Source organism: Peromyscus maniculatus, chromosome 23, assembly GCF_049852395.1.
Source record: "Peromyscus maniculatus bairdii isolate BWxNUB_F1_BW_parent chromosome 23, HU_Pman_BW_mat_3.1, whole genome shotgun sequence".
Taxonomy (NCBI): Eukaryota; Metazoa; Chordata; class Mammalia; order Rodentia; family Cricetidae; genus Peromyscus; species Peromyscus maniculatus.
This window is the reverse complement of record NC_134874.1, coordinates 50,868,988-50,896,163: the sequence shown is the minus strand read 5'-3', so window position 1 is coordinate 50,896,163 and position 27,176 is coordinate 50,868,988. Positions and strand designations below refer to the sequence as shown.

Here is a 27,176-nt window from a genome sequence, read left to right as displayed (position 1 = left end):
TGCCCACAAATTTATAAGTAACAAGAATACCTAAATAAAGTGAATTTTCAGTAGTAGTTTCTATTTGGAAATAGATTGTCTGTATGTGAGGCATATTTTGTTTAAATATGTATTTCAGAAAATCATACTGAAAAGTTAAGTAAGTTCAATTATTACTTTACTAAATTAAAAGATTTTATGAGAAAGACTCAATTCATCAAAACAATCAATTTTTTCTAGACTGTGTTTTGTTCTTAAAATATTTCAAAGAGTTCTCATCAGGTTTAACAAGAATAATGTAGCACTTTGTGAAAAAGATGCATCCTAGCAGCCCTGCACTGGAAGTCAAGATGGAGAAGACCTCCACAGCCACCATGGCCTTGTCCTTGGTGCTGTGGTAGACAGGGAGGAAGGTGACCCAGACACTGCAGAACACCAGCATGCTGAATGTCAGGAACTTGGCTTCATTGAATGTGTCAGGCAGGTTCCTGGCCAGGAAAGCCAGAGTGAAGCTCCCTAGGGCCAGGATCCCCAAGTATCCCAGCACACAGTAGAAAGCAGTAAGTGAGCCCTTGTTGCACAAAATGATGATGTGACTCTGTTCAGAGTGTGCATCTGCCTCAATATAGGGAGGCGAGGTTCCCAGCCAGACTCCAAGAAGAATAAACTGGATCAGGACACAGATGGGGATGACAGAGTTATGGATGCCTGAGACAAGCAGCCTTCTCATTGTCCTTCCTGGTTTCAGGGCTCTAAAGGCCAGAATTACAGTTATAGTTTTGGCCAAAACAGTGGAAAGAGCCAGAGTGAACACAAGTGCAAATGCAATTTGCTGCAATATGCAGGAGGCTGCGCTTGGGTGCCCAATGAAGAGAAAAGAACATAGAAAGCAGAGGAGGAGGGAGATGAGCAGGATGAAGCTGAGTGTCCGGTTATTGGCCTTAACAATGGGTGAGTCTTGGTGTTTGAGAAAGATCCCCAAAACTACAGCTGTGCTGACAGAGAAGCACAGAGCTGTGTAAGACAAAGCCATGCCCAAAGAATCCTCAAAGGACAGGAATGTCACTGACTTGGGAAGGCAGATGTTTCTTTCAGAATTTGAATACTCTTGAAGTGGGCAAGGGATACACTCCTGCTGATCTATGGGAGGAAATGAATCAACATTTAAGCTTCTACAATTATTTACATTTTGTACTTCAGCCATGAAGAGCACTGAGGTTGTTTGTAGCCTTGTTCATTCTGCCTTACTATCATGTCAAGAAGGAAAATAACTCTTTAGACATCCCCTTCCTAATGTCTGCCATGAATACCTCATGATATGCCATGGCCTGACAAGTTTATTCTTCTTTGTCTAAGGCGATAAAAATAAATTTGTAATCTACTTGTTCAATTGAAGTAAAACTGTCAAGTAATCCTTTAAAGAATTCTAAACTTAAGCCACACCAGTTTGATCAGACTTCAACTGTTCAGGTGTGTAGTCAGAAAGTTTTGTATGTGTGTCCCAGCCTGCTGGTGTTAGTGACAAATCTCTCCCACTTGTGTCCCCCAAGTAAACACACAGAGGCTTATATTAATTATAACTCTATGGCCACTAACTCAGGCCTACCATTGACCAGCTCTTACACTCAACTCAGCCCATTTTTGTTAATCTACATGTTGCCACATTTTCCGTGCCTTTACCTGTGTGCTCCCTGGGCTATGGGCTGACTTCTGCTGACTCAGCCTTCCTCTTCCTAGAATTCTCCTTGTCAGTTTATCCCAACTATACTTCCTGCCTGGCTACTGGCCAGTTAGCGTTTTAATTATCAACCACTCAGAGCAACACATTCACAGCATACAGAAAGATATTTCCCAATCACAGACGCAGGCAAACCAGTCAGAACAGTGACACCCTGTTATACGAAAGCCCAAGCTAACAGCCAGAAGGACAACTTCCAACTTGATCAGGGATTCCCAATTAGACCAGAGGTCAGACCAGCTGCCAGAAAACCTGGCCACCAAGACTAGAAAACTAAAGAGCAAACAGAAACAGAGAGAGAAAACAACCAATGAATGAAGAGAAACTTTGAATTCAGGGACTAGAACTAATCATTCTAAACCCAGATGCCTAAATGCCAGTGAAAAAAATCCAATAAACAACAGCTAAAGCATTATGACCCCACAAAAGCCATCCATCCCATGCTATCAAGACCTGAATATTTCAACATTGCCAAAGCAAAAGAAAATGACCTTGAAACAACTTTATTGAACATGATAGAAGTCCTTAAGGAAGAAATGAAACACTCCTTTAAATAGATTGATTAAAAGGTAATTGAACAATAAGATGAAATGAACAAATCCCTTAAAGAATGTCAAGAAAGCCAAGAATAAAACAAGCTGGTGGAGAAAAGTATCCATGGCATCAAAATTGAAATAGAAGCAATAGCAAAACCACAAACTTAATAATTTCAAGAAAAAGAACAATCTGAGTGAGCAAATGTGAACTACAGATTCAAGCAGCACCAAAAGAATGCAAGAGATACAAGATGTTGAATGCAAAAGAAGTAGTTTCATTGGGCAAAGAAAATACTCAATCTAAAAAACTCTTAACACAAAACATCAAGGAAATCTGGGACACTGTGAAATGACCAAATCTAGCAATAATCAGAAAAGAAAAAGAAGAATCTTAGCAAAAAAAAAACACAGAAAATACATTTAACAAAATCATAGAAGAAAATTTCCATTACTTAAAGAAGGACATGCCTCTAACGGTACAAGAAGCTTAGAAAAAAAACACAACAAATAGATTAGATCAGAAAAAAATTCCTCACGTCACATAATAACCAAAACACTACATGTATAGAACAAAGGAAGACTACTAAAAGCTGCAAGGGAAAAAAGGCCAAGTAAAATATAAAGGCTACCTATAACAATTACACAGGACTTCTCAAATGAGATTCCAAACCACAGAAGGGCATAAACAGGTGTCTTGTAGATGTTAAGAGACAACAGACAACAGCCCAGACTACACCTATTGAAATTATCAAAAACCATAGATTTAAAAACCGAAAGTCAAATTTAAACAATACCAACCCACAAATCCAGTCCTATAGATGCTACTAAAAGGAAAACTCTAAGCCAAAGAATTTAAATAACACCCATAAATACACTAGCAATAGTTAATCTTTCATCAACAAAATCAAAAGAAGGAAAACACACACACACACACACACACACACACACACACACACACACACACACACTACTATCACCAGCACCAACAACTTAATAACAACAATTACAATCTGGTTATTAATATCTCTCTACATCAATGGACTACATTCCCCAATAAAAAACATACTGGCTGTGTTTTGTATCCATCCATCAGAATGGATATAAAATAGGATCCATCCTTCTGTTGTATACAAGAAACATACCTCAACATTAAAGGTAGATATTCCCTCAGAGGAAATGATTGAAAAAATATTTTCCAATCAAATAGACCTAAGAAGCAAACTGATGGAACTAACTTAATATGTAACAGCATAGGCTCATGCAAAAGCTAATCAAAGAGATGGAGAAGGAAGTTTATGATTGGAAAAATCCACCAAGATGACATCTTGATATTGAATATCTATGCCTCAAATGCACATTTGTGAAAGAAACATTTCTAAAGCTTACATCACACATCGAGCCCCACACATTAATAGTGGGAAACCTCAACACAACACTCTCACCACTGAATAGGCCATCCAGATAGAAACTAAACAAAGAAATAATGGAATTAACAGACATTATGACTCAAATGGACCTATCAGGTATCTACAAAACATTTCACCCAAACACAAGAGAATATATCTTCTTCTCAGCACCTTCTACATAGAACCTCCTCCAAAACTGACCATACACTAGGGCACAAGGCAAATCTGCATAGCTATAAAAATATTGAAATAACTCTCTGTATCCTATCAGACCACCATGGATTAAGCAAGATAAAACCTACAAACTTAGGGAAACTGAAGTCTTGACTTCTTGACTTCCGGGTCAAGGAAGAAATAAAGAAAGAAATTAAACCTTCCTATAATTCAATGAAAATGAACACATAACATAGGTAAACTGATGGGACACAATGAAAGCAGTACTAAGAGAAAAATGCATAGCACCAAGTGCCTGCATAAAGAAATTAGAGAATTTTCATACCAGAAACTTAACAACACACTTGAAAGCTATCGGACAAAGACAAGAAGGCCTACCCAAGAGGAGCAGATGGCAAGATACATCCAAATATGCAGAAGAAGCACACAGTACACTAATAGACAAGACCAGAAAAGAAAATCCATATTATTACTAAAATACTAACAAAGAAAAATATTTTAGAATAAATTTTAATTATAACAAAAAACATAATAAGAAGGTGTGTTGAAAGCTACAAGAGAAAACAAAACACAAGGCAAATATAAATGAAAATCCAAGAGAATAAAGCTGATTTCTAAATGGAATCCATGGGAGCCAGAAAAACCTAGAGCACAGCATGTCAAGTCCTGAAAGACTATGTTGGCCAGCCTAGAGAAATGTACCCAGCAAAAATATATGTCTAACTGAAGGAAAATAAAAACTTCCCAAGACATAAACAGCCTACAAAATCATATCCACCAAACCAGAATTAAAGAAAATATAGGAAATAATATTTGAGACTGAAGAAAGCAATGACCATAGCAGAGAGATGGTGGAAAGAAATAAGAAGACATAATTATTACAACATGAAACACCACTGAGAACATAAAAAACAACTTTAATTTCAACAGCAGAGTGACCACAAATAACACAAGTTTCTACAATTTCTTAAATATCAATGGCCTCAATTCTTCATTTAAAAATGTGGACTAGCTGATTGGATCATAACACAAAATTCATCTGCCTGTTCTCTATAAGAAACATATCTTGATTTTAAAGATAAGCACCACCTTAGACTGAAACAAGAGACAAAATACTCCAGTTTCATACATTCAGGAAGCAAGCATGCATGCCTGCCATAACATCTGGCAAAGTAGATTATAATATAAAACTAATTGGAAAAAAGTAAAACAGGAAACTACACTCTAATGAAAGGAAGAGTTTATAAAAAAAAAAAAAAGACATTACAGCTCTACACATGCATGCATCCAATTCTGGGGCAGCTAATTTTATAAAAATTGTACTGCTGTGTTTAGTGATACAGTAACAACAATCTACTAGTAGTGTGTGAATTCAAAGGCCCACTTTATCCAAGAGACAGGGCATCTGGGAAAAAATAAAGAGAAATAATCAGAATTAAGTCACATCTCAAATTTCCTAGACTCAACGGATATCTACATAGTATCCCCCACAAACTGCAAAGAAAATTTAGTCTACTCTTTAAAACATGGGAGCTCTTCAAAAATAACCCAAATCATGGAACACAAAACACATATTTACAAATAAAAAAGATTGAAATACCTGTCCTATCTTATCCCAACACAAGAAAACTTAAACTTGAGAGCAAATATATCTCTAGTAAATATACAGACTCCTTGGAGATAAAAAAAAAACTCAGTACTTAATGATGAATGAGTCAAAGAAGAAATCAAGACAGAAATAAAAAAATTCCTGTAAGTTTATCAGTGGATTCTGCTGGAGTAAACGATGCAGACAAGCACTGGAGGGCTCCTGTTGCAAATCACCCTCTGGAGCGATGGAAGGATCTTTCAAATAGCATGTGGAGGAGACCCAATCTAGTGTTGGCATGGCACTGGGGTTCTGTTTATGTCTTTCCTCAGGACGATGAGGTTCCTCTTTGGATTCCTGACCATGGAACATGCCCTGTGGCTGCTGCTGAAGCCCAACATGACAGAGACCTAATGAGTCTTCATGAAAAAATCTACCCTTCTGATGCCAATGGAGATTGAGAGAATGGAATAGCAGAGAAGGAATGATCAGAAGGTGGAAATGCAAAAAGAGGGAGACTCTAATCATGAAGGTAAGAGAGAGATAAATACAGATAAAGGAGGGAAGAGAGTGAAATAACAGTAAGAATGTCCAGAATAAGTGATGTGATCTGAAAAGGAAAATGGGATGAGGGAACTTTAGGGAAGAGGAAGGAAAGTAAATTCAGAAGAAGGAGGAAGGTGGGAAAATATCAGTAAGGATGTCTGAAAAGCCACAAAGACTCATAATATTACTATACCTAGAAAAACTCTGCAGTACCATTAATTCTCTTTATACTGATACATAGAGTTCTAGTAAATCTTTCTCCTATGGGCTGATGCTCCTCTCTCCAAGACCAACATATGAACACAAGCCCAACACCAGACATGAGAAACTTCCTTTGGAGTTGTTGTCCAGGGTTGGTGAAGGGGATCCCAAAGCATACTGCCTGTCGATGTTGCCCTTTTTCATCCTGCATAGTTGAAAAGTAAGTCCTTACTGCTGACAACACCATTTACTTCAGAAACAGAGCCCAGAGACCCTTGAGGTGGAGCCTACATGAATGTCCTTTCCCTGAGGACTGGTTTCACAGTACCAGAAGACATCATGCAAACTTCCAAATGATGGAGACAACCAACAGTCCTAGCCTGCTATGTCCACTAAGAGCCATATCAATGACCAGCATAGCACAAAACCCTAAGGGTGCAGTAGTGGCTTGCATACCTTGACAGTATTCAACAACTCTTTAAATAGGACTCAAGACCCACTCAACAATAAAGAAACCATTCCATTGCCTGAAACCAAAGTATTCAGTGATAGTGAAGTCAGGATTATTACTAATTTATTAAACCAGCATAATCTCTAACAACAATCTGTAAATGTTTGTTCTGATACCCATAGATAATTGTAGTCTTCACCACACATACCCCCAGCAAGAAAACTTCTCCTCACAACAGATGAGACCATTATAGACCAATCAAATGCAGATTTGTGGAGGGCATCTCGAGTGGATAAATCTCCAAAACCATTCCCAAACCTAGGGCTCACAGAACATTTTCAGATTAGGTTGTGGAAAGATGATAAAAATTGAAAGTTCAGGGATTTTTCTGTGAGATTGTGTCTCCTAGTAACATCATAAGCTGAACCCATAAGTCCTACCAACATGACCACCTAGATATGTGGAACTGACCAGGGACAACAGCAACAGACATGCCAAAGTATTCAGGAGAATGACCACATGCCCCAACCCTACCCAAAGAACAGGATGCAACTACAAAATGTTGAGAGGGGGAGAAATGGTCTTCCCCAGGGAAGAGCACAGTTTGTCATTCAATACAAAATGGTCAGCCCTAAGAACATATATGCAAGTAATGTCATACAGAACAATACAGTTATATTAGTAAATCATATGTATACATATATGATGTAACCCAATCAAAGATCTACAGGCTGTTAATGTGAAAGAGAGTAATAAGGTGTATATGACACTTTTCACATCAAGGAAAAGGAAAGAGAAATAACACAATTTCTTTATAATTTCAAAATCAAAAGAAAAGGAAACAAAAACCAAATGCTTGATGTAGCAATTGCTCTAAGAATCAGGGTAGGTGTTAGTATAATATATAACTCTGTAGAGAAAAGGGCTAATCATGCAAACCTGATAACCTGAATCTGAATTCTAAACACATGCCAAAGTAAAGGAAAATTCTCCAGCTCCACAAAGGTGTCCTCTGTCTTCCACATGTGAGCTGTGGCACATACATGCATGCACACATGCACATACACATCAAAATAATCAGAGTTATTTAATAACCTTTACTTTACCTGAAGACATCTACTAAGCAATTAGATATTTCCAGTTATCCTGCCCTTATAATGATGACAATCACAGAGCACTCTGCCAATAATTTAACCTATGGTAACATTAGCTTTTAGAAAACTAAATTCTATTTAATTAATCTCCCTGACTTTCATTTGTTGTGATAGCACATTCTATTTGTTATACAGTTCCTTAAGTGTTGGTTTTATTGAAGCCAGTAGTTAAATAGTAGATTGTCATCATTATCAGAATTTCATATTTTACTTTCACCAATTTTTCTTTATGTTATCTTTCATTATTTAAATTGTAATATAATTACCTTATTACCTCTCTTCTCATTTTTCCTAATCTCTGTCCTGGACTCAACATAGTTTTGTTTTTTATTAAATTTATCCTGCTTTTTCATTAATTGTTGATTTATGTGTATGTATGCATGCATGTATTCCTAAATACCATGTGTTATGTCTATATAACATTAGCTGTATATATCTCAGGGCTGACCACCATTACAGGCAAAGATCTACAGGCAGCCAGGCCTTTCTTTACAAAAACTTGTTTTTCATACTATGTTTGATATTATAAATGAAAACTGTAAGTGTTGAAAAATTACTTCTATGTATGGTACATTTAGGAAACAGCCCCACATGTATTTGTCCAGGAATTATTCTCAGGAAAGAATTATTGGATTCATTGATTCAAGAAATACACATGCAACCTGGACACTTGCACACCTCATATTGCCTGGCAGTACATAGCATGGATCACTCACTGCAAGAGCTGAGATGAAACTACCAAGAAATGAAAGGCAGTTTTGGGAAGTGGGGATGCAGATGACACAATAACATGAAGACTGCTACTCAAATGTTCACACATTGTGTGGCATCAGCAGTGATTACTAATGAATATGGGGATGAGTGGGAAAGATATGGAGAAACACTGCATCACAACACCACAGTCATGTCTTAGTTTTCTCCTACATTCACAAGCAGATTGAGGAAAATATTAATTCTCTACCTGTCTCGTTGGAAATGTAACTCTCTGGACAAAGCACACAAGAAAAACAGCAGATCGGTCTTTCATCTTCCAGAATTTTCCAGAAACCTGGACCACAGCTCTGTGTACATACAGATTGAGGAGTCTGAGGGCAACACAGAAAAAAAATCTTCATAATTTTGTGCATCAGTCACAGCCTTAAAATATTTTTAAGCTAAACTACTTAAACTGCAAGCAGACTCTGAAAATTGTACATATTTGTGAGTCACTGTGATGTCTCCATATAGTAGTATGGAATGTAGAGTTGAAGTTATCACATTTCCCGATGCTGAAAGTTCAAAATTTCATTATGGTGTCCCAACTGTGACTAACTTCTGCTAGCTTTTGTGAAATGTGTAGGATATCTATATATTCTCTCCTGTGAGGCAGAAAGCCAGAAATCCTTCCTTGTATGAATTATGAAACAGGTGAGTTGTCAGACATAAACCCAGTCAGGCCTCTCTATCCATGTCTACCTTTACATTTCCAGATTACAGTTACAACCATTCAGTCTGATTTAGATTTCTCAGGAAAGAGCGTATAGCCATTGGTGGATGGCCACAGCTTCTCCTGACACCATCATATGCTGATAGTCCATAGACACTGAATTATGATCCATTACTGTGATCTTTATCCTTGACTCCCCATATCGAGAATAGTGCTATGTTTTTTCTTCCAAACATTAGTGACATCATTACTTAGAATTTTCATCAATTGCCTTCTTAGTTAATCACTTAACAACTATACTTCTGAGAGTCTATCAGTGCAGATTAGACTAAGAGGTGAGTCTTTCTTCACATAGCCAATCACCCAACCTCTAGGCTTTGGGCCCAGGGCACATTCCTGCACCCCCACACCACCACCCATTGCAGCCTGTTTGAGGCCAGCAGGCAGGTCTCTTGCAGGCAGGTCAGACTACCACCATCCCCCACTAGATCCTATAGGTAAAGGCCCCACCCCACCTCCTAAACCCACTCAGCCTTTGAAAACACAGCTGCTCCCTGAGACACAGAGTCCATCAGCACCAATTGGACCAAGAGCTCTGATTAGAACAAGAGTTCCAATTGGACCAAGAGTATCAATCGAATGAAGAGAGTCTCCCTCAGACACAGACACCAACTGAACCAGGTAGAGGAAGAGATGAGTAGACATCAGTGCAAAAATACAGTCAACAATATAAAGACCAATATGGCAACACCAGAACCTAGTGGTTCTACATCAGCAAGACTTGAACATCCCAATGCAGAAGAAGCAGGATAAATTTACCTTAAAAATGATTTTAAGAAGATGACAGAGGTCTTTAAAGAGGAAATGAAAATTCCCTTACAGAAATTGAGGAAAGACAAACAAAAAATTGGAAGAAATCAATAAATTCCTTAAAGAAAGCCTATAAAAAGCAATTAAACAGGTGAAGGAAACAGTTCAAGATTTGAAAGCTGAAATAAAGACAATAAAGAAGACACAAACTGAGGTAATGCAGGAAGTAGAAAACTTGAGTAAATGAACAGGAAACAAAGATGTAAGTATAAACAACAGAATACAAGAGATGGAAGAGAGAATCTCTGCCATTGAAGATACAATAAAGGAAATAGATTCCTCAATCAAAAAAAAAACACTAAAGCCAACAAAGTCATAACACAAAAATGTCCAGTAAATCTAAAACAACATGAAAAGACCAAACCTAAAAATAATAAGAATAGAAGAAGGAGAAGAATACCAACTCAAAGGCACAGAAAATATATTCAACAAAATCATAAAAGATAACTTTCCCAACATAAAGAAGGAAATACCTATAAAGATACAAAAAGCTTATAGAACTCCAAACAGACTAGACACCCAAAAAGTTCCCTCAACACATAATAGTTAAACCAATAAACATACAGAACAGAGAAAGAATATTAAGAGCTGCAAAGTAAAAGGCCAAGTGACTTATAAAGGCAGACCTATCAGAATAACACCTGATCTCTCAATGGAGCATTTGAAAGCCAGAAGGTCCTTGCACAGATTAATGTAGACACAGATAGACCATAAATGCCAGTCTAGACTAATGTACCAGCAAAACTTTCAATCATCATAGATGGAGTGAACAAGGCATTCCAAGGCAACACCAGATTTAAACAATACCTATCCACAAATCCTGTTCTACAGAAAGCACTAGAAGAAAAAGGTCAATCTAAGGAAGTCAGATATACTGACAAAAACACAGGCAATAGTTAACCCTGCAGCAGTAAATCCCTAAGAAGAGAAAAACACACAAACACTACCACCAAAAGATAACAGGAATTAACAATCACTGGTCATTAATATCCTTTAATATTAATGGACTCAATTCACCTATAAAAAACACAGGATAACACAATGGATATGAAGTCAGGAACCATCCTTCTGCTGCATATAAGAAACACACCTCAACTTCAAAGAAGACACTATCTCAGAATAATAAATAAAATAAAAGAATGGGAAAAGACTTTCAAGACAAATGGACTTAAGAATAAAGCTGGTGTAGCTATCCTAGTATCTAACAAAATAGACTTCAAACTAAAGTCAATGAAAAGAGATCAGGAAAGACATTACATATTTATCACTGGAAAAATCCACCAAGATGAAGTCCCAATTCGGAACATTAATGCCCCCAAATACAAGAGCACACACATTTGTAAAAAAAAAAATTACTAAAGCTTAAATCATACATCAAACCCCACACTCTAATAGTGGGAGATGGCAACACCCCACTCTCACCAATGCACAGGTATGCCTGAGAGAAACATAACAGAGAAATAAGGGAATTAACAGATATTGTGACTCAAATGGACTTAATAGATCTCTATACAACATTCCACCCTAACACTAAAGAATATACCTTCTTCTCAGCACACCATGGAACCTTCTCTAAAATCAACCACATGCTTGGTCACAAAGCAAATCTCAAAAGACACAAAAAAAAAGTTAGAATAACCTCAGGTATTTTATCAGACTGCCACGGCTTAAAGCTAGATTTCAACAACAACAAAAATTACAGAAAGCCTACAATCTCATGGAAACTGAACAATGCCCAACTGAATCACCACTGGTCAAGGAAGAAATAGGAAAGAAATTAAAGACTTCCTACTATTCAATGAAAATGAATGTACTACATACCCAAACTTATGGGACACCATTAAAGCAGTGCTAAGAGGAAAATTCATAGCACTAAATGCTCACATAAAGATAGAAAAAATCTCATATTAGTGACTTAACACCATACCTGAAAGCTCTAGAGCAAAAAGAAGCAAACTCACCCAGGAGGAATAGATGCCAGGAAATAATCAATTGGAGAGCTGAAATCAATAAAATAGAAACAAAGAAAACAATACAAAGAGTCAATGAAACAGAGTTGGTTCTTTGAGAAAATCAAGAAGATAGACAAACCCTTATCCAGACTAACCAAAAGGCAGAGAGAGAGAGAGAGAGAGAGAGAGAGAGAGAGAGAGAATCCAAATTAACAAAATCAAAAATGAAAAGAGAGACATAACAACAGATAATGAGGAAACCCAGAGAATCACGAGGGCATAGTTCAAAAACTTGTACTCCACAGAATTGAAAAAGCTAAAAGAAATGGACAATTTTCTGGATAGGCCTATCATAGTTAAAACAAGACCAGACAAACAATTTAAAAACCCAATAACCCCTAAGGATATACAAACAGTCATTGAAAGTCTCCCAACCTAGCTGGGTGTGGTGGCACATGCCTTTAATCCCAACATTTGGGAGGCAGAGGCAGTCAGATCTCTGTGAGTTTGAGGCCAGCCTGGACTACAGAGTGAATTTCAGGACAGGCTCCAAAGCTACACAGAGAAATCCTATCTGTAAAATAAAGTGTTCCAACCAAAAAAAAAAAATCCCAGGACAAGATGGTTTCAGTGGAGAATTCTAACAGATTTTCAAAGAACATTTAATACCAATACTCTTCAAATTGTTCCACATGATAGAAACAAAAGGAACCTTACCAAGCTCCTTTTATGAGGCTACAGTTAGCCTGATAGCACAACCACACAAAGATGCAACAAAGAAAGAAAATTACAGACCAATCACCCTCATGAACATTGATGAAAAAATACTCAATAAAATATTGAAAAATTAAATCCAAGAACACATCAAAAAAGTTATCTACCATGACCAAGAAGTCTTCATCCCAGGGATGCAAAGATGGTTCCACATATGAAAATCTGTCAATGCAACCCATCATATAAACAAATTTAAAAAAAACAACACAGGATCATCTCATTAGATGCTCAAAAAGCCTTCTACAAAATCTAACACCAATTCACCATAAAGGTCCTGGAGAGATCAGGAATACAAGGAACATACCTAAACATGATAAAGGCAATTTATAGCATGCTGAGAGCCAATATCAAATTAAATGAAGAGAAACTCAAAGCAATTCTACTAAAATCAGGAAGAATTCAAGGCTGTCCACTCTCCCTATATCTATCAATATAGTACTTGAAGTTCTAGCCAGAGCAATAAGACAAAAAAAAGGAGATCAAGGAAATACTAATTGGAAAGGAAGAAGTCAAAATTTCACTATTTGTGGATGATATGATAGTATACACAAGTGAACCCAAAAATTCTACCAGGTAACTTCTGCAGTTGATAAACACTTTCATTAATGTGGAAGGGTACAAGATTAACTAAAAAAAATTTAGCTCTCCTATATACAAATGATAAATGGGCTGAGAAAGAAATCAGAGAAACATCCCCTTCAATAGCCACAAATATTATAAAATACCTTGGGGTAACTCTAATTAAGCAAGTGAAAGACCTGTATCACAAGAATTTTAAGCCTTTGAAGAAAGAAACTGAAGGAGATACCAGAAAATGGAAAGATATCCCATGCTAATGGATAGGTAGGATTAACAAAATTAAAATGACAGTCTTACCAAAAGCAATCTGCAGATTCAGTGTAGTCTCCATCAAAATCCCAACACAATTCTTCACAGACTTGCAAAGTGCAATACTTTACTTCATATGGAAAAACAAAAAACTTAAGACAGCTAAAACAAACCTGTACAAAACCTCTGGAGTAATCACCACCCCTGACCTCAAGCTCAACTATAGAGCCATAGTAGTAAAAACAGCTTGGTACTGGCATAAAAATTGACATGAGGATTAATAGAATCAATTGAAGACCCTGACGTTAATCCACACACCTATGAAAAATCTGATTTTGGACAAAGAAACCAAAACTATACAATGGAAAAAAGAAAGCACCTTCAACAAATGGTGCTGGCATAACTGGATGTCAACATATAGAAGATTACAAATAGATCATATCTGTCATCATGCATAAAATTCAATTCCAAGTACATCAAAGACCTCAACATAAATTCAGTTACACTGAACTTGATACAAGAAAAAGTAGGAAGTAGTTGTTGTTGGAAATTTTCCTGTGTCCTGACTGAATGGCAATAGGGACAAATCTCTCCCACTCATGTCCCCCAAGTAGACACACAGAGGCTTATATTAATTATAACTGCTTAGCCTATGCTCAGGCTTATTACTGACTCGCTCTTACACTTAAATTAACCTATAATTCTTACCTATGTTTAACCATGTGGCTTGGTACCTTTTCTCAGTTCTGCCTTGTCATCTTGCTTCCTTTGTGTCTGGCTGGCAACTCCTGATTCAGCCCTTCCTCTTTCCAGAATTCTCCTCATCTGCTTACTCTGCCTATACTTCCTGCCTTGTTACTGGCCAATCACCATTTTATTAAACCAGTGTACAAGGGTATTTTCCCACAGCAAGTAGTCTTGAATGCATTGGCATAGGAATAAACTTCCTAAATATAACACCAGAAGCACAGACACTGAGAGCAACAATTAATAAATGGGACCTCCTGAAACTTAAAGGTTTTGTAGGGCAAAGGACAAGGTATCTCAAATGAATGAAAGACATTTAAGGAATTGTTCAACATCCTTATTCATCAATGAAATGCAAATCAAAACCATCTTACACCTGTCAGAATGGCTAAGATCAAAAACACTGATAATAGCGTGTGTTGGAGAGGATATGGAGCAAGGGGAACATTCCTCCACTGCTGGTGGAAATGCCACTTGTATAACCACTGTGGAAATCAGTATAGCAGTTTCTCAGAAAATTGGGAATCAATCTTCCTCAAGACCCAGCTATACCACTCTTGGGCATGTACCCAAGGAATGCTCAATCATACCACAAGAACACATGCTCAAGTATGTTCATAGCAACATTATTTATAATAGCCAGAACCTGGAAATAACCTAGATGCCCCTCAACTGAAGAATGGATAAATAAAATGTGGCACATATACATAATGGAATACTACACAGCAGTAAATATCAATTACATTATAAGGTTTGCAGGCAAATGGATGGAACTGGAAAATATTACCCTGAGTGAGGTAACCCAGACTCAGAAGGACAAACATGATATGTACTCCCTCATAAATGAATACTAAATGTAAAGCAAAGGATAACCATACTACAAACCAGAGCTCCAGAGAAGCTAGCTAATAAGGAGGACCCTAAGAGGGATGCATGGATCACCCTGTGAAGGAAAAATAGATGAGATCTCCATGAACAAACTGGGGAGCCTTCATCCAGTAACTAATGGATGCAGATGCAGAGATCCACAGCCAAGAACCAGGCCAAGCTCTAGGAGTTCAGTTGATGAGAGAGAAGAGGGATTCTATGAGCAAGAAGCATCAAGATCACCACAGGAAAACATACAGAGACAACCAAACTAAACTAGTGGGAACTCACGAACTGTGGATTAATAGCTGTGGAGCCCCCCTGGACCACACTAGGCCTTCTGCATAGGAGAGATGGTTGAATAGTTTGAACTGTTTAAGGGGACCCCTGGCAGTAGGATCAGGATCCATGCCTGGTACATGATCAGGCTTTTTGGAGCCCAGTGCCTATGGTGGGACACCTTACACAACCTTGGTGCAGGGGAAGGGCTTTGGACCTGTCTCTACTGAATGTGCCAGGCTCTTCTGACTCCCCATTTGAGGGTTTGCCTTGGAGGAGGCAGGAATGGGGGGTGGGATGGGAGGGAAGGCTGTGGGTGAGAGGAGGGAGGAGAGGGGGATCTGTGGTTAGTGTGTAAAATGAATAGAAAATTTCTGAATAATAAAAAAGAAGAAAGAAAGAAAATATATTTATATTAAGAAAACTATATTTCTAACACAACTTTAATATTAATATTTTTGGAAATTGTGTTTGCAAAGATATAATTCTGTTCTTCCCTTAGACAAGCTTCTTGCCATGATTGGAAGTCAGTGTCTGTTTCATAAATATCTACATATTAATAGGTACATGGGCATGGAGAACCAGCTCAGCAGTTCAGAGTGCAGGCTGCTCTCACAGAGAAACCTGAGTTCAGCTCCCAGTATATAAACCAGGCAGCTCACAAACATCAGTTATAATGAGAAATTGCATAAACATTGGTAATTTATTTCCTCTTTGTAAAACCTGTGGGCATGTTTGAGTATGAGTTGTCTTAAATTGAGGGAAAATTAAGCATCAGAAAGCATATATAAGTAAAAAAATGTATATATGTATACACATGATTGTGTGCATGTATATGAATACTCACAGAAACACACACTCATATATACAGTCATGAATGCTGATTTATTCATTCACTGCAGCATGAATGAACACACCCAAATTGAATTTCAATTTAAACTATTTCTATCTCCCACATTATCCATCAATATATGTGTGCTTGTGTGTATATGTATATGTACTTGCACATGTGTGTATATATATCAAAATCAAAATATATGTCATGTGTGTATATATGTCAAAATCAAAAGATTGATTCATTATTATATTGAAGATATCAAACAGAACTAAGGAGATGGCTCAATACTTAATGTATTTGCAATATAAGCATGAGGTCCTGAATTCAATCATGCAGAACGGAAGTATAGAAAAATGAGGTTTAGAACTGTATTACTGTATTCCCAATATGGCAGTCATAGAGACAGAGGGACAAGCTGGGTGTCACTGTCCAGCTGAGTACAGCTAAATCAGAAAGCAAGGGATTCAGAGAGAGACTATGTTTAAAATAAAATGGAGAAAAACTGAGGAAGGTAACCAGTGCTGACTGGGGCCTCAACGGGCACAGGCAGTGACATGCATGAGAATTCACACACAAGCTCACAACAGAAGCTAAGAAATTAGAATATAAAAATAATTTAAAATTCCAAAGAGACATCACACAATCAATTCTCATAAATCTTTGCAGATATTTGTCTACATATTAAATGTTGAAATTCAGACCTGATTGAAGTTGCTTGGCCATTTGATCATAACTTCATTGATGAAGAAGCCTTGATCTTGTGGACTCCTGGAGACAAACTCTCCTACTTTAACTAGGAATGAATAATGATTTGTATGTCCCATAAAATTTTGTATATCATACTTTTCCACATGATTCTTGTTCTCATCAAAGCATATTTGGTCTCCAGCAGCATTTGTAAATTGAATTTTTCTCAGAAAAGGATGAAGCTGGAGAGAGACATCAATTGGGTATGAGTAGTGCATACAAATCTCTCCTTGTGGTCCCTAAGAGCAATCCTCTTTCTCTCTCCCTACTCTGGCTTTCTTTTTGAAGAGGCTTCATATGAGCAATTGTCTCCCCGACTTGTTCCAGTGAGATGAACTTTTCTCCCTATAAAATGAATGTAGACGTAGCTGAACACAAAGAAAAATATTATCTAAGGGGTGGAACATAGTTCAGGGTGGGACATGTTTTAGTGCAAACAAGGCCCTGTTTCTCTCCCCAGCAAAAGAAAAATGTCTCCAATTAGAAAATATAGATGGTTTCAGAGTGAATCTGGAGCAAAATGGAAACAACACTAGTCTATGGGTTTATAGGTGTTAATATATTTACCTTCTTTATTGCACACCATGAACCTGTGTGTGTATGGTTAGGTAGGTAGATATGTACACATGTCGATAGAGAGAGTATCTGGACTTGATAATATTAGCAGGGGTTTATGCAAAATTCCAAATTCTTGAGAATATATATTAATATGCAGAAATTTTGTATGCCATTTCTACTTCAGGAAATTGGAAAAAGACACACTGCTTACCTCCAATCCTTTATTTAGTTTGGGTCACAATTTTTGTCTTTCAACTTTGATAAGAACAATATTGGAGTTAAAATTAAAACCCAAATGTTCTGTGATTAAGCTAGATTTTTCAGAAGATTTCTTTATATTTTTATATTAATTTATTTTGTTTTGTGTATGAATTTCCTTCCTGGACACATGTATGTGCACTACACATATTCCTGGTGCCCATTAAGACCAGAAGAGTGTGCTGGATCCAGTGGGAGTGGAGTTGCAGACATTTGTAAGCTGCTATGTAGATACTAGGAACTGAACCTGCATCTTGTCAAAGCAGCAGTTACATTTGACTTCAGAGCCATCTCTGGTACCTAGATTTATATTATTCTTAATTCTGTGTATTGCCTATGTGTATGTATGTGCACAAACTGTATGCCTGATGCCTTAGGAGAGCAGAGGAGTGTGTCACATTCCTAAGAACTGGAGTTACAGACAACTGTGAGCTGCCTGTTGGTGCTAACAACCAAACTCTGGTCCTCTGCAGGAGCATCAAGTGCCCCTAACTGCTGAGCCATCCCTCCAGCTTGATTTTATTATGTATTTAATTAATACAATGGGTTAATAATTCATGTTTTGAGATTCATTATTGTGTTAACTAATTGACAACTCGTTTCATAAAGAACCATTTTTTAGATATTCAGTTATCTGTACAAGAGACCCACTAACTTACCTGATATCACATCTCTGGATGTCATGTTCACATACAGTGTCAGTGTCTATGTCAAATATTATTATTATCCATAATACTAAAAACTGCATAGTACACTATACATTCAGGCTCATAGTTATAAATGAGTCCTAAGTTTATATGAGGATGGTTTAAGCCCAAACATACACACATGTAACTATAACAAGGAGACATGGCCTAGGGTCATGAGCACCATCTGTATTCTAACATTTAATAATGGAAGCACAGTCTTTGGTTTCTCCTTAATTTTATCTTATTTAAGAATAAATAATCTGTAAAAAGCAATTTCTTTCTCAGTTACTTTTGAGGTTATGGCAGCCTATTTTTATTTTCCATGAAAGTTTCTCCCTATGGTCTGGGTGGTTAAATATATATTATATTTTATGTGAAATAGCTGCTGTTAGATATGGTGACTATGTCTCTATCTGATGGCATCAGACATATTCCATGAAATTGTGTAAATTTTTATAATTGAACTTGTTAATTTTGACAATAATTGATTTTGGATATCTTAACAGAATTTCATCTCATACAAGGAAAACATTTGTTGAAATAAGTACAAATTTAGTGTCTTGAAATCAAAGCTACAGTAGCCCAAATCATGAACCATAAATACAGACATATACACACCCATGGTGAAAGAACCCTTTCCATTTTACTTTAATTTTTATTTTTATTTTTTTATTTATTTATTTATTGTTTTGGTTTTTTTTTTTTTTTTTGAGACAGGGTTTCTCTGTGTAGCTTTGGAACCTGTCCTCAAACTCGCTTTGAAGACCAGGCTGGCCTTGAACTCACAGAGATCCGCCTACCTCTGCCTCCCACATGCTGGGAATAAAGGCGGGTGCCATCACTGCCTGGCTATTTTTACTATAAAATGAAAATGTGTTGTACGTTTGACTTCAGTGACTCACCTACGAATAAGTTCCCAGTGCTACCCTTGCTTTTGAGATAGGCTTACCTGCCAGGGGAGAAGCCTCTCGTGGTTTGTGTCTTCATGAGATCCCATTTCTGTTGTCCTCAGAAGCATTTTATGGAGGGTGTGGGCCACCGTATACACTGCATTCCATATGGAAAAACTGGGCTCAGACGTGACCATCACATTTTTTCCTTGCTTTGTCTTTAGAGATATATTCAGTGGGCAGGGTTTGTGAATTTTACATAGCACAGGAGGAGGTGAGCAATAAAAAGTATCAATCCAGAATTTATTAAAGTAAAGTTCACCTGGGTACTGGGAGGGTGTAAGACCTTCTAGAAAGTGGTTGAAGCCAGGGATATCTCTCTTCTTTGAAAATGAAAAGCTTCCTTCTAAAAGGTCCATCAAATCATTTACCTTATTGAATGCAGACTCTAAGTAAACAAAGTGGGACTTTGCCATGATCCACACCTTCCTTCTGGCTTTCATGAATTTAATTTTCATGAAGAAAAGTCCTAAGTCATCTGTATCACCATAGAATACATGCACATTTGCTTGTGTATGTTGGATCAAGTTCATCAACCCAACCTCAAATGTTAACTGATAATTCCATTTAGCCTGGAATTTTTCTGTATAAGCCACACAGATATCTTTTGATACCATCTCTGCTTTCAGGTCAGAGAGGAACTCCTTTCCTTTCAGATCATCAGACACGATGAGCCCTACCCACTTCCAGCCAAAGTGCAACAGTAAAGAGGTCACCCCTTGGGTTAGAGCTGTGTCTTTAGGAGACATCTGGTAAAGGGATGGGAATGTATCTTTCTCACTTAGCACAGAATCAAAAGTTCCATATGTGACCTGCAGAAGCAAACAGAAAAAAACGTAATTCTGAGTTTCTAGGTATTTAGTGTCTTCACCCGTAGAGAGGAAGTGAGTTCATTATTCGCATAAGGGGATCAGGAAACTGAATGTTAGTAAGGAGACTGTCTTCTGTGATATTAGCTTCTCTCTCACTGTGTGATGGAATATGGTCTTTGTCAAGAACTATGGGCTCTAAAATTACTAAGAGTTCTGAAGTAAGTGAGTGAACAATATTCTGTTCATGTTAGATTTTAAAGGCATCAAGATTTCTCTTGTTCCAGTAACAATGGAACAGAGTATGGGGTGTAGAGATAGACTGCAGAAGCATTACCAAGTGCTTTACTCTGACCACAGGACATCACCTTCCCTACAAACTCTGCCTTCGGAAATGTAAATAACACATGTTTTTCACAGATTTCTTTCCTGCATTAGAAAAGAGCAAATCATGAATATCTGGGGGAACTTCACCAAGCATTGTTGCATCATACTTCCCAAATGTTAGATTTGACAAAACCATTACCGAGAAACTAATTTAAAATGCAAATCTCTGAGATAAATGGAAATAACTGTGTATATAATTTTTGTCTTACTTTAGGATACAATAAATGTATGAATTGTTTCACTGAGTGATAATAATCAGTTTTACACTGTCTGATTTTCTAATTTTGATGATCCATGAGTAAGGCACTCACCAAATATTTTCTCTACTTGCAGTGATGCCTACTGATGGTTGCTTTGCTCAGTAGTGCCTGGCAAGAACTAAATGTCGGGATGTATCAAAGGGATATTCTCTGTGAGTGGTACTCTGAGATCGACTTTCCAGAAGATGAAAACAAATTCCTTGGAACATTTTCATTTGTTATGGCCCAAGGATTGTCCCAGATTTTTTTACATGTCCTGAACTTACTATTCCTCTATCTGTCAGTCTTTGAACACAGGATTAACTATAAGATATTTATACCACAGCTTGGGCAGTTAGTTATCTGGGTTGTATGTTTGACTTATGAACAGCACTCAGCTAGGAGCTGCCACAGTACATCTTGCCAATGACTGGAGATAGAATCATGAATATTACTAAGTGATCTTCTTAGAAATCCACAATATTTACTGCTCATGTTTTTCATCACACTCCACTGTTGATCATAGCAGGATCCATGTAATTCTTTCACTTACAATTGAAATCACCAGCAGGAAACATAGACAACTTCTCCATTTTCTTTTGGTCAGATTCCCTATGTGATTGTGGACACCAAAACTTTGCCAACTTACTTGTGGAACTTTGTAGAGCTCCAAAAGGGTTCCAATTGCAGCTGAAAATTCAGGCCTGTTTCCCGCTATGATTCCAAGAGCATTGTGTTGAGTTTTGCATTTGTAGTTAGGAATAAACTCACTCCTTCCAGACAGCCACATCAGAGGGCCCTCCAAGGTTCTCCGGTGGGAGTTAAAGGCATTGTAGAGGTGGAAACCCAAGGTCACATTGGGTAGCAGGTTGGCATCCTTATTAATCTCCTCTATGGCAAAGTAGAAGGTCAGCAAATATTGATAGTTTTTCCATCTCTCTCTAAACAGGAGGGGCAGAATGTTGTGCACAGTCAGGCCATTAGAGGTCATTAAGTCCTGACTTCTTTCCTGACACATAAAGCTTGTATGAATGAGCCCCTGACAGCTAAGAAACATCATGGAATGACTCATGAAGTCTCAGTACTTGGTTTCTTGTAGAGCATAGTGTGGATTTAGTGTCACTTGTCTGTGTCCTATGGCTGCTGAGTACATGGTGCTTATGATGTTTCTATTCATGGAAGCATTGGGCAAGGGAAGAGTCATTAATGTTTTCTCTAGGATTGTGAATAAGAGCTTCATATCTTTTTATTTTGTAATGATTTGATTTCATACTCATTATTGAAAAGTATAATAATTTTGTTTGCATGCACACCTAGTGTTAAAGTGTTTCTTATGGAGATAGACAGAGAGCTAGGCATTAGGCATTCTGCCTCCTCTTGTAGAAAAACCTTGCTACAATTCCCAGAACCTACATGGTGGCTCAGAACCATTTGTCGATCCAGCCAGGAGCTCCTCTTCTAGCATATTTGAGCCCCAGGCACACATGTGGCATACACACATATACAATAAGGAAATCACTTAAACATCTGACATAAAAATAAATAAACCTTTTTGGAAGTGCTTCTGGGGCTTGAGAAGTGACTGAGAGGTTAAGACCACTTGCTGTTCTTGGGGAGTGCTCTAACAGGTCAAAGCAGGTACTCTTTGGGTTACAATAGTGTGCAACACCAGTTTTAAGAAGTTATGAGTTCTCCTCTGGCCTCTTCAGTCAGAATGCACAAACATGGTACACAGATAGACATGTAGGGAAAACACTCATAGACATAAAATAAAAAACAAAAATCAAAAAACTAATAAAGAAAGAAAAGAGTATTTCCGCTAATCTTGCAGATTACATGAATGAGTCAAGTCTCCTATGTAAGCCAGTGAAAGATTCGAAGTAAGTGGAAATAGAATATGAAAAGAAGAAAAGCTCCCAAATCAATGGAGGCAGTGAAAGTTGCTCAGAATGAGAAGAAAGGAATCTTTGGAAGCAGGAAGTTGGGCTGAACTGTCTCACACATGTTATTCGGTGGTTGGGGAGTGGTCCCAGGAGCTATTTCAAAACCTGGGTTAGATGGGAACTTAGCTAGTCCCACTGGAAACGAGTAAGAGAATTCATGAGGCTCAAGTCCCCTGGGTTCTGTTGAAGTAGAATCTACCTAGCGGCCTGAAGACAGAAAGAGGAATGCAGTTTACAATGTATTAATTTGAGGTCTATGGCTAGATGCTATATTAAGAGAGAGTCTGTTGTTCAAAACCTATCGAGAGAGGGAGAAATTATTCTTCCCCAGGGATTATCCAATACCAAATATTCAGCAGTAAAAGATTGTGCCTGTGTATAAATGTATACATGTGTATCAATGTATGAATGTGTAGAAATGAATATGTGTGCATAAGTGCATCTATGTGTACAAATGTATGCATGTGTATAAATTAATGCATGTATACAAATGTGTGCATGTATATAAATGTATATATTGTAAAAATACATAGATGTGCATAAATGTATTCATGTGTAAAAATGCATATGTGTATATAAATATATGCATGAATATAAATGCATGCAGGTTTATAAATACATACATATGTATAAATATATGCAAGTATATGCATACTATAGTATGTGCATGCTTATAAAGGAATACATTTGTATAAACGCATGTATATATAAAAGAATACTTGAGTATGAATGTATGAATTTCTATAAATGCATACTTGTGTAGAAACCATAAACATGTACAAATGTATACATGTGTATAAATACACATGTGTACAAGTATAAGCATGTGTATAAATGCATACATGTGTCCAAATTCATAGGTTGTATAAATGCATACATGTGTATAATTGTATGCATGTTTATAAATACATACATGAGAATCCCTGGAAAAAGCCGTGTCTGCAAACTGACTGAATAGAACTTCTGTGATATGGAAGGTTGAAGTGTTGTAGGTCTAGAGACTCATTAACTTATTCGAGACTAACTGTAGCACCCTGAACAGCCTTTTCTTGGTCATGTCTGCAGGTGAGCTAACCTCCTATAACTAGTTAATTAAATACTTTTGAAAACTACTGACTTATCAGACAAGTGACTTCCAACAACCTAAAAGCTAAAAATAACATCACATAGCATCTTGGGCCTGTGGGATAAGTTTTCCCATCTTGCCCGTGACTTCCTCTCTGTTGTTTCCACTAATCTTTTGATTTACAAATTTCTTATATTTGACTACAAAAACTTCATGAAACTGCCCCCACCTTGGAACATGGAATCTGGGGTCAGCCAAATCTGTGTTCACCAGCCAGAGTCACTCAAATTTGGTTCTAGAATGAATTGTCTCTTCTGTTTGATCTGAGGGCTGAGGATTTTCCTATGACACAAAAGCAATACTCAAAACGAAACAACTGGTTCAGTTGGTTATATTTGTGTACTTATGTATCTATATGCATGTGCATCCTTCTTCATTAAAATGATAAAACAAAATTAATTTGAGAGAGAGTGGGACTGGGAGGACAGGATAAAGTTGGAGGTAGAAAATCAAAGAAAAAATGATAGAATTGCATCTTAAATATTGAGATGTTGGGGAGCAGAAAGATCAAAATATATTGTCTGAGATATTTTTATGAGCACTGTATTTAATCTGCCTCATGTCCCGAGTGAAAGAAAGTATAGAACGTGTATGTTAGAGAGCAGGACTGCAGGAAAATTATCAACCAAAGGAACCAAGCAGCAGGTAAGCTATTCCAGGAAGGGCATAAGAAAGAGAGCCCAGTCCTGGGCAACCACAAAACAGGCTTCTCACCACAGAGTTATCCTGGGGTTTGAATGAAACCTCTGAGACCATGAGTTCAGTAAAAAATACAGAATTGCAAACCTGTTGGTCATTGCAGTGAAGGACAAGACTGTGACATGATGTTGTCAGAGAGCCACACAGCAGCCCTCTCGCCTGGTGATTAATACTGAACAGGTTTTCAAGTGTCAGTGTTCTCATGTAATGATCTCATGCTGTGGTGGCTTCCCGGTCTCAAGTCACCAAGGAGACATCCTCCAGCTAAACAGTAACCAGAGCAGTATTGTTGGGTTGGCCCCAACGAGAGAGAGAATGTAGCCAGCCCCTAGAATTCACAGCTCAAAGTGGCTACATAGCTCTGATGTCCCAGGTGGGAAAATGGTGCCTATGAGCACAGGCTGGTGGACATCATACTCTTATCTAAAAGACTCAAGAACAACATAAGCCAAAAAAAAAAAAAGACAAGAGTCCACACTGTCAGCTGACCTCCCTCCATATGTTCAGCTGGCAGTCTGAAATTACTAAAGACAGGGGGATTCCTTTCTGCTAATCCTCATCTTCTTTTCTTTATTTTTATACTTGATTCAATTTTTTCCACTCCATTTAGCAGAGTATGTATGCTTAAATTACTTGAGAATACCTTATATGCATAGCATATGTGTTCATCAAATCTACACCACCCCCATTACCACTTTTTCCTTCCTTATCCTTCCTGACAATTTCTCCACCCAAATTCAAGTGCATTCTCTGTAATTCCCCATAGAGTCCACTCTGCATTACCAGCATATACATTGTAGTAAGGCCTTCTGCTGCAGTATGGGGATCCTCTTAGTGTTTACACCCTAAAGAAAACTGTACTTCTCATTCCCAGAAGCTACCAAATGCCAAAGGCTCCTCAGGCAGAATGGTATTCATGATCCTCTATCTCATTAATGTGTTTGATGTCTTTTCCTGCAGGTCCTGTGCAGTAGGTTCATGTGTGCCATGACCATGTGATGTAAGGAATAATTTCACCCCAAATCATGCACTACTTTTGACTCTTTGAAAAGTCTACCCGTCTTCTGACATGGTCTCTGAGGTTTTGGGAAAGACTGCATGAAACATGTCCCATGTAGAGCTGAGCAGTTTCTTATTGTCTGATTGGTGACCACTTATAGGTCTATGTAATAACACCAGCTATTGAAAAATGAAGCTTCTCTGAAAAGATGTGAAAGAAGTATGCATTGAAGTGTCTATATAAAGCTAAGAACTGAGGAAGCAGGTTATAAATGTGTGTGTGTGTGTGTGAGTGTGTATTTAGCATAGTAATAATATTAGGTCTCATTTTGGATTAATGGCATGACTAGCCAAGATTCTTAGGTCAGTTAAGGGAGTGAGGCATGAGATCTGTCTAATGGAACTGGACTTAAATATAATAAGAATATTATGGGTTGCCCTTGTTATATTCATGCCACTATAAAGATATGCCACCAGTGTGCATATCTTCCCCTGCCAGTCATAGTTGTAGGTTTCAGAAATCACCGGTGGGTTAGAGAGTTGATTATGCTTTCTTTTATTAATGTGCATAAAACTTTTCAGCTCTATGGATTCTAGCAGGTAGGAATAAAGTTTTCAAGTCAGCCGCAGCTTGATTTCTCCAAGTACTATAATTCAAGTATGCAAACACCATCAAATTCTGGAGGGTAACCACGAACAACAGAAATAGCTTGTAATGTTTGGGTGTGTATTGACAGCATTGACAAACAACTTGAAACATATCTAGCACTGGGATTTTTGTTTGATGGCCCATGTTATCTGGGAGAAGCACTATTCTGTACCTAGAGAAGAACACCTTTTAAATTCCTTAGATATGTATGTATTTTAGGATGCTCCATATCAGTACATTTCCATGTATTTTTCTCCAAGGTGCTGTGGGATGTGCTGTATGTACTGTGGGAGCCCGTTCTTGGGTTCCTCATGGCTTTACCCAGCAAGTCCATATAGAGGATGATTAGGACCACAAGCCTGAGTGCAGGTGTCTGAGATGGTCTGCACTTGGCTGTGCTGTGGGATGGTCTGTATGTCAAGTTGCTCTGATTGGTCAATAAATAAAACACTGATTGGCCCATGGCTAGGCAGGAATTATAGCCAGGACTAACAGAGAGGAGAAATAAAAGAACAGGAAGACAGAAGGAGTCACTGCCAGCCACCACCCTGACAAGCAGAATGAAAAGATGCCGGTAAGCCATGAGCCACGTGGCAGGGTATAGATTTGTGGAAATGGATTAATTTAAGCTATAAGAACAGTTAGCAAGAAGCCTGCCATGGCCATACAGTTTGTAAGCAATATAAGTCTCTGTGTTTACTTGGTTGGGTCTGAGTGGCTGTGGGACTGGCAGGTGACAAAGATTTGTCCTGACTCTGGGCAAGGCAGG

At 37.7% G+C, this 27,176-nt stretch overlaps 1 protein-coding gene across 1 annotated transcript in view; it reads right to left on the bottom strand.

Annotated features, from left to right (window-relative positions):
- Nucleotides 1-205: 205 nt before the first annotated feature.
- Nucleotides 206-27,176, bottom strand: part of LOC143270435 (vomeronasal type-2 receptor 116-like) — a 37,668-nt gene continuing 10,697 nt past the window's right edge. The window contains exons 2-6 of the mRNA XM_076560362.1: nucleotides 21,641-21,932; nucleotides 19,556-20,368; nucleotides 17,056-17,283; nucleotides 8,735-8,858; nucleotides 206-1,119 (exon numbers count right to left, since the gene is read on the bottom strand). Coding sequence (XP_076416477.1) covers nucleotides 206-1,119; nucleotides 8,735-8,858; nucleotides 17,056-17,283; nucleotides 19,556-20,368; nucleotides 21,641-21,932 — 2,371 coding nt within the window. The remainder of the gene's footprint in view (nucleotides 1,120-8,734; nucleotides 8,859-17,055; nucleotides 17,284-19,555; nucleotides 20,369-21,640; nucleotides 21,933-27,176) is intronic.